At 36.7% G+C, this 12,901-nt stretch overlaps 1 protein-coding gene across 3 annotated transcripts in view; it reads right to left on the bottom strand.

Moving 5' to 3' along the window:
• LOC140688972 (ankyrin repeat domain-containing protein 26-like) overlaps positions 1 to 12,662 on the bottom strand; it is a 30,833-nt gene extending 18,171 nt beyond the window's left edge. Inside the window, exons 1-10 of one of the 3 annotated variants that reach the window (XM_072948963.1) lie at positions 12,566 to 12,662; positions 10,773 to 10,854; positions 10,116 to 10,144; positions 9,860 to 9,932; positions 7,864 to 8,118; positions 6,186 to 6,259; positions 5,554 to 5,695; positions 3,180 to 3,390; positions 1,810 to 1,993; positions 828 to 965 (exon numbers count right to left, since the gene is read on the bottom strand). In XM_072948963.1, coding sequence (XP_072805064.1) covers positions 828 to 965; positions 1,810 to 1,993; positions 3,180 to 3,390; positions 5,554 to 5,695; positions 6,186 to 6,259; positions 7,864 to 8,118; positions 9,860 to 9,932; positions 10,116 to 10,144; positions 10,773 to 10,794 — 1,128 coding nt within the window. In that variant the 5' untranslated portion in view covers positions 10,795 to 10,854; positions 12,566 to 12,662. Of the gene's footprint in view, positions 1 to 827; positions 966 to 1,809; positions 1,994 to 3,179; positions 3,391 to 5,553; positions 5,696 to 6,185; positions 6,260 to 7,863; positions 8,119 to 9,859; positions 9,933 to 10,115; positions 10,145 to 10,760; positions 10,855 to 12,565 lie in introns of all 3 variants that reach the window. The other 2 variants (XM_072948962.1, XM_072948961.1) reach the window with 2 other exon arrangements.
• Positions 12,663 to 12,901: the final 239 nt, after the last annotated feature.

Genomic DNA, 12,901 nt, shown 5'->3' on the forward strand with positions numbered 1-12,901 from the left:
CAAGCTGCAGGGTTTTCCCCAGGGCTTCTGAGTCTAGACTCTTACACCAAACCAAAGCTACTTCTCTAGGATAAATACATAAACACAAGAGAAGCCTTCTATTTCCCTAATGGTGAATACACTAAAGGTAAAGAAGGTCAAATTTACAGAGCTCTTCTTAGAAAATCAGGAGACTATTTGCTTCTGCAATAATTTTTATTTCTTCTTCATGCTGTTTATAACAGTAATGGATGTGAAACAGCAGGGAAATACAGTGAACTGTTTTATTAAAAATAAAGTCCTGATCAATAAATTATCACTAAGAATAGATTATGGCATATCTATCACTGTATTCGAAAGCTCCTTGTACTGAAATCGGATACCACATGGAGCAGAGAGTTACCTTTTATCACACGTAGGAGAATGACACCCAAACTACGGTTTCTGAACTGGCTATACTTTTTCCTCCTTACCATCGGTGGAAATGATAAAGTAACCTCTCCATTCGTCTATCAAAGGAGTGAGATCACTGCCAGAAACTAGAATGCTTGCCGTTAGTAGCAACAGTTTTGGATCATGGAAAGTTCATCAATTCCTATGGACAATATTAACAGCCTCTCCTTGGATGAGGCCATTGTGAATGTCACTACATCACTGTTGCCGGCAAGTGGATTTGAATTCAAAATATCGCTTTATCCAATAGACCGGAAATGAAACCCCCAGAAAATGTATTTACATATGCAGGCTTTTAAAACCCTCTATACTTTCTGTACCTACAGTTTTGGTTTTTAAACTATATAAGTATACAAATTCACACACACACGTTTGAAGATGACTAAAGAAAATACCTCAGCATTCATTTTCTCATTAGCCTTTTCTGCCTCCTTTTGTTGGGAAAGACGATGGGCCAGGACTTCATCTTGTATTACTCGGGCATTCTGCTCTCGGGAAAGTTGTCTCTGAGCGTCATTTCGCTCTTCTAAAACCTGGAGACATATGACATTAGGGTTTGGGTTTTACACCATGAAAAAAAGTCAAAAAAAGCTTAGGAGGGGAATCTTTAAAAAAATTTTTAAAACCTGTTAATAAGAAGTAGCCTTTTTAAGCACAGGGACCTTTAATGCACATAAATAACAAATTCTAATACACATGACAGCTAAATGTATCACAGAGCAAAAACACAAGGGATGTAGTATCATGAAAGAAAAACTTTTTTAGCACTTTTTAACTTGAGTTAAAGTCATTTTACAATGTTGTGTCAAATTCCACTGTAGAGCACAATTTTTCAGTTGTACATGAACATATATATATTCATTGTGACTTTTTTTGGGGAGCTACCACAAGATCTTGCATATATCTCCCTGTGCTGTACAGTATAATCTTGTTTATCTATTCTGCATATGCCTGTCAGTATCTACAAATTTTGAAATCCCAGTGACAGAAAATTTCTTTATAAGGCATTTAACCAGTTCCATCATAGTCTCAAGGTGATTTAGCCTGGATTTTAACTTCAAAAAGCCAAAATTAACACCTGGATTTGAATTAGACTTGTTACTTTGTTCAATGGACCAAAACCGTCAATCCTTATGTTAATGATGAAGCTCAATTTAACTTCCATTCCTTCATTCAGAAAAGACACAGAGCATCTATTAGATGCCAAGAACACCAAGAAATTAGTAAATTAAGCTCTAAATGTCATAGTTCATATTTAGGATGAGATAACTTTTATTTGTTTTAAATGAAAATATAGATTAATTCAAAAGAATATTATAAATAATATTGATGAAACAGTGTTAGAGGTACAAAACTTTCACATTATGACTAATTTACCTGATTTGGTTTATTCCTTACGCTCTTCAGTTTGCATTCTAGTGCTCGGGCAGTGCTTTCAAGTTGTTGTTTCAGGTCAACTTGCTCATTGTATTGTTTCTCTTTTCTTTTTAAATCATCCTTACATTTTTCATATAATGTATAAGCATTTTTCTTCTTCTTGTTTTCTTGTTCTAATGTGCATCTGCAGTGAAATATGCTTACCTTAAAATTTATTTTTAAGTTTAAAAATTAAAAGTTCACTTTATGATGTGATTCTTCACATGCTCATTTATTACCCTAATGGAATTTCTATGTTCTCAATTTTTTTTTCATTTCTAAGTCTCACATTTTAATTTCCTCACTTCAATCTCTTCATAAAGGTATACACACACACATACGTTTGAAAAGTAGCAATGAAAAGACAAAATGCTACTGGGTTTCAGACAAGAGTAACTCTGGTCAATAGTGTAGGAAAGAAATCTTGCAATTATTCAGTAAGGTTTGAATTGAAAATTACCCTTTTTTCCCCACATAGTCATAAATTACTCCTTCATTGGGACAGAGAATTTAGTTACTAATTAAAAGAGAATTTGCTATTTAGAAACAAGTTTATAAGTTCATGAGAGATAAAATTTAAACTTTCTGAAGTATTACAGGGACTCCTACATGATCTCCAGCGGAAGGTTAACATCCGCAGGTGTCTTTGCCAGAACACAGACCCGCTAATTAGCATAATCCAAGGCGAGGCTGGGGAGTCTACTCCCTGATGCCCTATACTATGTTTCTTCTTTTGCAACACTTTGAAGTTACCTTGTGGAATATTATTTATTTAATCATTTTTAAATCCCTTTTGGTACAAGGTAGGATCCACAGTAAGTAATTAAAAAATAAAGAGTAATCCATGCTTTCAGCATAGACCTTTGAACTAATCTTATCTCTGTATGAGAGCGATGCTGAATAAACTAACCAGTAATCACTTTCCACTTTACTTTTCAGTCCATCCATTCATATGTTAAGAATCAAACTGCATAAATTTTTCTTAAAGTTTCTGCCTTGAGAAAAATGGTCATTTCATAATTCTGCAAGTGGGAATGTAAAGTAATACAAACTTTCTGGAGGACAATTGAGATATAAGGATCAAAGATTTGTTTTAAAGAAATATAGGAGGATATATATATGTGTGTGTATATATATATATATATGTATATATATATATATATGGCTGTGTTATTTCCAAGAGTCTCATATTCCACAATATTAATGAAATTTTCTCCCCTGTAAAATCCCAAAAGGTAAGTGAGCAATTATAAGACTTCTCCTACATACCTACAGTATTAAAGTAAATATAAAGAGTTCAAATATTTCTTTAAAACCAAGAAATTCAGTACCTCATGCGGCAGAGCTCTCGTTCCCACTCCACATTTTGAAGTTTTAACTGTGATTTTGCTTCTCTTGTTTTCAGCAGCTCTGTGTGTAGCCAGTTCACCTTATTTTCCATTTCTTTAAGTTTTCCTCTAAGTACTGCACAGTCAGATTCTTTAAGTTCTATTGATCTGACTGAATCAACTGGATCCTGAATGTTCAATAACCGATCAGAATCTGCATTAGGAAGAAAACAAAAACAGAAACAAAATACATGAATACTTTTTGTGTATAAAGAACTGTGCATTTTCACATTCATTCATCCATACGTTGAACAAATGGATATTGAGCATCTATAACGTGCAAGACATTCTTCTAAGCTCTGCAGATATTAAAAGAGTGACAAAGTAGTATTATGAACATTACGCAAATAAATTTGACAACTCAGATGAAGTGGGTAAAATTCCTTGAAGGGGAGAAATTACAATAGCTCAATTAAGAAAGAACAAACAAGCTAAAAAAGCCCTATATCTTAAAAACAAAAACAAAAGTCCTATTTAAAGACCTTATGACAAAGAAAACTCCAGTCCCAATGGTTACACTGGTGAATTCTACCAAGTATTTTAGGAAAATTTAATACCAGTTCTACACAAATTCTCCTCAAAAAACGAAGAGGAAGAAATATGTCCTCATTCTCTAAAACTGACATTACCCTGAATCCAAAACCAGACAAAGATATTACAAGAAAGAAAACTAATGTCATGAAAATGGAGGTAAAAATTCTAAACAAGACATTAGCGAATTAAATCCAACAATACAGGATAATTCATTGTGACCAAGTCGGGTGTATCCCAAGAATGCAGGGCTGTTTTAACACTTAAAAGTCAATGCTATTCATCATATTAACAAACTAAAAAAGAAACCATATGATCATGTCAGTGGATAAAAAGAGGCACTTGTCAAACCTCAACACCTATTCCTGATAAAAACTTCCAGGAAACTAGGAACCAAGGGATCATCTTCACTATGACAAAGATCTATGCTAAGCCTACAGCTGACACCATACGCAACGTTGAAAAACAGAATGCTTTTCCCAGAAGGTGAGGAACCGGACAGGAGTGGCTTCTCTTACTCCTTCTAATCAGCACCGTACTGGAGCCAGTGCAATCAGGCAACATAAAGAACCAAAAGGCATCTGGATGGGAAATGAAGAGGTAAAACTGTCAGCTAATCAGCGGGGAATATGATTATATGGTGCGAGTCAGCTAACTCCAATCTGTGGGCTGGGTTGCTTGCTTTGGTAAATAAACTTTTACCACATCCATTACAGCCACGTCCATTAACTTGTGTATTGTCTATGGCTACTCTTGTTGCAACGGTGACAGAGCTGATTAGCTGTGACAGGGAATGTATTTATTTATTGGCTGCAAGTCTTAAATGTGAACTATCTTTAGTAAGACAGTAGTTTAAAGAAGAAAAAGCTTGACCACCTCTGGTTATGTAGAAAATCTGAGAGAATCCATAAAAAGGCTACTAGAACTAACAAATAGGTTCAGCCAGGTTGGAGGGCACAGAGTCAGCATACAGAAATCAACTGTATTTCTATCATCAGAAACTAAAATTTAAAATACATTATTTTAAAACAAATAAATAAAAATATACAACTTATAATCTCACTGAAAAATAAGAAATACAGGTAAACTCATAAAAGACGGAAAGACCCAGACACTAAAAACTCTAAAATATTACTGAGAAAATCAAGGAAGACCTATGTAAACGGAGAAATCAACTTTGTTCGGGGTTAAAAATTCCGTATTGTTAAGAAGTCAATTCTCCCCAAATTAATCTACAGATTCAACATAATCTACATCTCATTTCCAGGACACTATCAGACTTTTTTTGTTTTTTTTACATTGACAAGCTGATTCTAAAACTCATGTGGAAAGAAGGGTAATAAAAGGAAACAAGATGAAGCCAGAGGACTGTGGCCTTTAACCATGGAGCTACAGAAGCAGGAGCTGGATTTTAGGCAAGGAGGTAACAAAGACCTGAATTTTAAAAACTGTCTAGTAATCACGGTTGCGGTGTAGACCAAGGTCCCAGGAGGCAGAGCGGCGGCCAAGAAAGTCCTGAGGTGATTTCAGCGTTCTAGGAGGGAAGCAGCGATGACCTGACCCCGGGTGAAGGCGTAGGAGCAGCAGAGGCAACAGAAAGCACAGGGAGAGGGGACGGCCACAGCCCCTGGCTGGCAGCGCACACGTCTGATTCTGCTTCAACACAGAGCAGGCTTCTGAGACGCAGCGGCCTGTGATGCAGCCGCGCTCCCCGGGCAGCGCTGGGTGTGCACACGTCACCGCGAGACACTTAAACAGGCTGTGCAGTCACATGGGGGGGGCCTACCTTCACTCTCCGGGCCAAGTCGTTTGACTGGCCTCAGGGTGTTCTTAGAGTTATGGAAAAGCGACTCAGAATCCTCGGAAGCTGTCCCCGGTGACAGAGTTAAGTCATCGAGGCCATCCACAGAATTCATCTGCTCTTTGACCTACGAATAAATAATGCTATTTCACAGTGTCCAACATAGTTATAAAATATGCTCAGTGTACAGAGGTGATAGATATCCATCTTTTTATGAGAGCAAAAACAGAGACACTTCTCGAAAGAACTGATTTCTGTCAAAAGGCTAACTTTATCAATAGTGTTTCTAAATGATTTTTAAGTAAATGTTTCTACAACAAAGGAGGATTTTCTGTTTTTCCACTCTATCTTTTATAATTTTTTTTTACCACAGGAAAACAATATTCAGGAAGGTTTTTTTGCCTCAATTCCAAGGATAAAGTTTAACTATAAATGATTATAGATCCTAACAATACTTTAAGTTTTGTAACTAGATAGAATGCTATTAAAAACTAAATATTAAATAATTATTTATTGACTCTAAAAGTCTAGTTTGAAAGGCAATTTCTTTTGAACTGTGTTATTAAAGCACAGAAAACAGTATTAATCCAGAAATTTAAATTTACATTTTTACATACCTGTGAGTGGTTATTTTCACTTCCATCAAGTCTTTCTTCCTCTTCCTCAGATGTCCTTTCTAAGTCTAGGTCTGCTGAAAAATGAATGTGCTTAGTTAAAATTCATTTTCATCTAGAACAGCTAGATAAAAGGCATCACCTTTATAAAAACATAAAACACATTTCATCAATTGACAGTTTAAATTAAGCTTCATCTTTAGCCGGATATTTACTTCTTTAAGAAATACTTCTAATTATTTAAAACTTCAACAAACTATTTGGGAAATACTAGATGTTACCAGATTAAAGGCATACAAACATCTCAAAGTTTCACTCACAAACTGATTCACCAGACAAGAACAAAACAAAGAGAAATAAAACAAAATTTAAAAATACAGTAGAAATATACAAAGTCACGGTAGACTCTATTCTCTACCTCCTAACAGTACCTTTTTTAACAACATACCAAGCTTCAAGAGCAATGTCATTCATGGTTTCCAAAATTATTGCTACTTTTTATGCTTTTATCTTTCCTTTATCTGAAACGTTTCCCTCTACTGTTCTGACAAGTTCCTTTGCCTCTTTGAAGACTCAGCCTGCTCTGTGAAGTCCTCCTTGATTACAGCTCTCTTTCCGCAGAGACACAGGGATCTCTTTCCTTGGAGCTACCTTGGTACTTCACAGATTTTTCTAGTGTGTCTTCACCAGCTGAACTGTAAACTATTTCTTTACATGTCTATCCTCTTTGCTCCCATGCTGTAGAGGACACTCTCTTAAAAGTATCTGTGTATAAACTATTTATTAGAAAAACTTTCAGTTTTGAGCTTGTAGTCACTACTATAGGAGATAACTGAGAATCTTTTCCAAATACAACATTAATTCTGCAGGTAAGGATAGAAAAGATAAAACTACAGGAGCAGAAAAAACATTGTAAGACTTATTACTACAGCTCTGATTATATCACTGATTAAGGCACTAAATTAATTGGTATATAAAGTAGAACACGTATTAGATGTGGTTAATCAACAGACTGGGTATCCTAGAAGAATTAGAATTGATATTCCATATATTATTTTTAAGTGATCAAGCACTCCTTAAAAACCAATATCCTTTTCGACCCATCAATCCATTAAAAATAATAAAACAAGCTGATACACTGTGCGGACACAGTTAAGAAGGAGGTCCTGTGTAGCAAATTCCCAATGTCTGCCACTACCGCTGGGAAAGCCACTTCTAACATACAGAAAGGCAGAGAATATACTAGAAATACTTTGATATTTAGTTGCAGAGGTGCTTTTTCAGTTACACTGAATACAGCTATAACAAATATTTATAAATTCAGAGCTAGATAAAAATAAAGCTAAGAAACCATACTTTGAGAAGGGAATCTTTGGATGTCCACCTAGGTTTCCCAACTACTCACAAAGCTCTAGACATCATCCTCCTACCCGCTCTCAGGAGTGTGCTAAATACTATTCTGAATGAACTTACTTTCTCCTAATTCTCTTTGCTATTTAATATGTTGCTTTGATCAGAGGTTGAATGTAAATGTCATGCAAAAAGGTATTGTCCGGTTGTAGGTTGCATAAAAGGAGTAAACACAAAGGAGATCCTGCCACAAAATGATTTCTGCAAAGTCAGAGTATGGTGAAGCCACGCACAGGTAGACCATGGCTAGCTCTCTGTGCTGCTTTATTACCTTCTTTGCTGCTTCTGTTCTCTGGCAGCTGTGACTCACACAGGCCACGGAGCGCTGCGTTTTCTGACAGAGACACGGCTCCAATATTCACCTGGTCTTTATCTACCAGGGCCGTCTGCCTCAGTTCTGTGGGTGCTGACTGGTTTGTGGTCACTGATTGTGATACCAACGGACATTTGTCAACTTTCAAATGCTTGGCTCTTTGACCAGCCTCATTATTGAGGCTCAAACTAGTAGAAACCCACTCTGAAGGACCTGAAAACAAAGTTTCCACTTATTAGAATGTGAATAACAATACAAACTTGACTAACTTTTACAAATTCTCTTCCCAGAGCAGCAGCCCCATGCCCTCCTCTCCCCCAAACACACTGCTCCTTCCCAGCTGGTTGCACTTTACATGTCATTGCTGTTCATATAGGGAACCACTGTCTCTCTTTTTTCTACCTTTTCTAGTATTACTAATTTGGATTCACTCATCACTCTCTAGAAAACAGTCTATATTCTGTAAGAGCTTTATGAATAATTACAACTCTTCAACATATGAAGTTTTTCATTAACAAAATGTATGCCTAACCAGCCATTTACTGGACGTTTAAATATGCATGACAGTATTGAGTCCTAGAGATGCGGGCTTTAAGAAAACTTCTACTGAATGGTACTATTTAAATTACAATGAGGCAGTCTTTCCTCAATGTACCAATATCTTCAGAATTCTTACCTTAAGCCTTGGATAAACATCATAAATTTATGTAAGAAAGGATAGCCTTGAGTGACTAATTTTTTCCATATAAAAATAGGGTAAATCTAGGTACAAACTAGATCCAAAGAGTACAGAGTGCCATCAGACAGGAAATACATAACAAAAATGTTTTCCTTTTTTAAAAAGAATTAAGTTGTCAGATTCAAAATTTTTAAGGCAAGTTAAAGAAAAAAAGGCAAGAAATGTAGACGTGAACTTTAAAGCCCACCTCATCACAAGGGCCCCTTTATTATTTCACACCCATGAACCCTGTTTAAAACAGCAGTTCTCAAGTGTCATCTGAGAAGCCCTGAAGCCCCATGTTCCCTCCATCTAGGGAGTCCAGGAGGTCAAAACTATTTTCACAATAATACTGAATGCTATTTTCATTCTCATTCTCTGTTAAGTGTGCAGTGGAGGTTTCCAGATACATGACATTTGAGAACATCATAGCTCTAATGGCTAATGGAATGTTTGTGCGTGCTTGTTTTTTAAATCTTTCAGTTCTATTTTCTAATATACTAAACATCAATAGATACAACCCACTTAACAGTTCTTCAGAATTTTCAATAATTTTTAGTAGTATAAAAAATATCCTAAACCCAAAAACTTTTAGGATTATTGCTTTAAAAGATCATATCTACCAAACATTAAGGTAGGACTAATTACTTCCATCATTTTTAATAATCAAAGACACCACACACACACAGAGAGAGAGAGAGCGCTAATCAAAACATCCAGTTGCCTTAAGACCTTTGGGCTAGGGAAATAGCTCAGTGGTAGAGCACATGCTTAGCATGCACAAGGTTCTGGGTTCAATCCCTAGGACCTTCATTAATAAATAAATACAGAAATAAATATCATCAATGTGATAGCACTAGATGAAATAATTAAAGTGAAATATGACTGACATGTTAGCAAGTGAAGCTTTACTCTACATAAAGGTCAGAATTCAATTAAGCATTTTAAAACTCTGGAAAAATCTTAGAACCTAATAATCTCTCAGAATCCCTGAGAAGTACAGGGACTCCAAACTGAGCACTTTGGTGTCTCCCAACATCAATAGAAACATCCAAGTCAAAGCTGACATTTTAAAACTCTATTTCTTATGCTTATACATATTTTTCAAACATGGATACCGATCATAACACCTGCCTTACTTATATCATCTTTCAATTAAATTAGAAAAAATAAAAGGAATTAGGAATAAGAAGACTGTACTTCATTTCACAGTTAAATTTGTATTGCAAAATTTACCTGATTTGAATCTTTGTAAATTCTTCATTGCTCGTGTTTTTTTAGGAACAGAATCTTTCACTCCAACTGCAGGCTGAATGGTTTTTGAAACAAACTGATTAATCATGTGCATTTGATACAATCTGTAGTAATAATTCAAGGGGGGAGGGTCTAGCTCAGTGGCAGAGTGCCTGCTTAGCAGTACATGAGGTCCTAGGCTAAATTCCCAGTACCCTCATTAAAAAAAAATTCAAGATAAAAGTATAAAAGTTTTTACCTTCAGGTGAGGATATTTTTCAATAGAACCTAAAAGCCAAAAGGGACACATAATCAATTATAAGTAAATATGAAAGCCAACTATCCAGTCATGCGGTTAGTACTGAGCGCAATCCTCATGCTTGCTTTGGAAATGAACACGTTAGGTTTCGGTGTTTTGTTTTTCAGGGGCAGTTAGGACAGCAACAAGACAGACATATGAATCCATGATAGATACTGAATAAAGAGCAGGAATATAGGTTTAACAAAACATGCAGTTAAGATGTCAAAAGTACGAGTACGTTTCAAATGACTTTATAAAATAGAAACGTGCACATATACAAGTGTGAACATGCTGCCTGAGGAGGAGAAAAGCGATTTTTAATCAGAGGAACAAGTCACGGCTCCAAGAAGACAAAAGTGAAAGCTGATGGTAAAATGCAACAGCACATCTTTCATGCGACTGACACCATTAGACTACAAGTGTTTATCATGCTCTTCAATTTGTCCTGTGATTCAGGAAGTCCACAGTTGTGATGGCAGTTCATTTGAATGTGCAGTTCACTTCTCGTCAGAGAAAGTGTTATGAATTGATCAGCCTGGATACACACTTGTAGAATAATCGTTCATAAAAATATTCATATTTTCCCATATCCACATGGGCTACCGATATGCCTACATTTCTTGGATCCTCTAGCCATCAAAGTTTCTTGATCCACTCATGCAAGAAAGAATGTATACTGAGTTTTCAATATTGAAATCTGGTGATCAAAAAAAAATTTCATTGCCACAGAATTATTAGACATTAAAAGTCTTTTATGTTTCAAAACCTGTGTAGTATTCACTTAAAATAACAACTTTAGCATTTATGGAATGAATCCTATTAATTTCTTTTATTTCCAAAATTGGTTTGGTAAATCAGGCTAATGTATAAAAGGATTCTTGTGAAATAAATATCTTATCAAAAAATAACATATATTAAAAACAACAACAACAACAACACAGCCAATGCTTCATATTCAAGTTAGTCTCATTTGAATAACAAATACCAATACAACATTTATCTTTGAAGCCTGATAGGAGGAGAGGCTGTGGTTTACCCCAATTCTAGGCCCCCTCCTGATTCCAGTATTCTCTGGATTGGCAATGATCTAACCTGGCTTCAGTGCAAATACACTGATGCCATCGAAAAGGAGTTCTCTCAAGTTTCCCCTCAATTCCAAAATCACCTACCTGCGGCTTTTTTTCCTCCTTCCTTCCTTTCACTTTCCTCTTCAAAGGTACCTCTACATCTGTGGTCTTAATTCTTCCCCTTTTCTATTCTTTTGATGGACGATCCCCACCACTTCTTTTCCCTCTCTGCTTAGCAGCAGTAGCTTACACCTCTAACTTCTACTTCAACTCTTTGCCTCCCTCTGACTATGAACGTGCTCAGAAAGAAAAACAAAATCGTGCTTTTCCTTGTTGCTGTTGTCTTTAACTCCCCAGTGGCTCTTCTTCCAGATTCCCTTAAACACAAGTCTACCCTCTGAGCGTGATCTGAAGACCAGCAACATGGGCATCACCTGACAGCTTGTTAGAAACGCAGACCCACTGCTCAGAATGTGCGCTTTTCACTGGGTCCCCAGGTGACTAAAATTTGAGAAACTCTGGTCTATACCGAGCCTGCTTCTATAGCACTCGGACTTAACTGATCCCTCTGAAACAGCCGCACGCGTCTCCCAGTAACACTTCCCCAAAAACTGCATCAGGATCTGCAGACTTTTCAGTGGACTCTTTACCAGGCTCCAGCTCCCCTGACCTCCCCGGAACGCACCCTGCTCTCCACCTCTTTCCCACTCTCTTCTGTTGGCCTATGAGACACCATCCTATAAGGCAGCAACACGCTGCATGACACGAAGGTCCAGACATTGACAGCTGACCACACCCGCCTGTGCTCACCGGCAGCCACACCCAGCTCTGCGTGATCAGGTACCGCAGTCCTCGCCGCCTTCCTAACGGTCAGGGGACGGGCGAGTGGGACATTCTGCTGTGCCTCCCAGACAAGGTTTGGTGCTGGAAGGAGCTCACTTCATACCCGTCTCATTTCAAACACTCTTCCCTTCCTTCTTCTAAAGAACTATTCTACATTACCACCTCCTGCCAGGGACCCCCCTCCTTTTCCTTCATTTACTCCCCTCCTCTCTACCTCCCTCATTCTTCACTCCCTCCTTCCCTCCTCCTGGTTTCCTGATTGTCCTCAGGTCACAGAGCATCTTGAAACAAAACTAACAACTGAGCTCCTTAAACAGCATTCTAGTTTAATCTGTTGCTGACACCTGGTAAGATATACAATTTACTTCCTTTTCTCCTCTTTTTTCTCACTGTATGTTCAACAGGTGATTTTCTTTGGCTGAGAAAATAGATCCAAATCCATGTTTTAAATCAACATTCTGTAAAATGACTTTTTTTGGAATAAAATACAGTACTTACTTTCTATTTGTCCATTTAATGTATTTTTTTCTCCTAGATCTGCAGCTCCAGGTAAATGATAAACACAGTTCGGTAGTTCAATCTCGGAGATACTCTGTTAAAATTAATATTAATAATGAGTTGCATAAAGATTTCCTGATCCCTTTCTAAGAAAATACCTGCATTTCCTATCTTATTATTATTTTTTTAATTTCCTACTTTAAAAGCAATTAGACTCGAAAACAAAATAAGCATATCCTGGAAACCCAAACATTTAAATAGAAAATTTCATATGCACTCTTTAGATCAAGTCTATCTTTTATCTTCAGTTGGCTTTTGATCTTCTGTAAACTGAGC

This window comes from Vicugna pacos, chromosome 24 (genome assembly GCF_048564905.1).
Source record: "Vicugna pacos chromosome 24, VicPac4, whole genome shotgun sequence".
Classification (NCBI taxonomy): Eukaryota; Metazoa; Chordata; class Mammalia; order Artiodactyla; family Camelidae; genus Vicugna; species Vicugna pacos.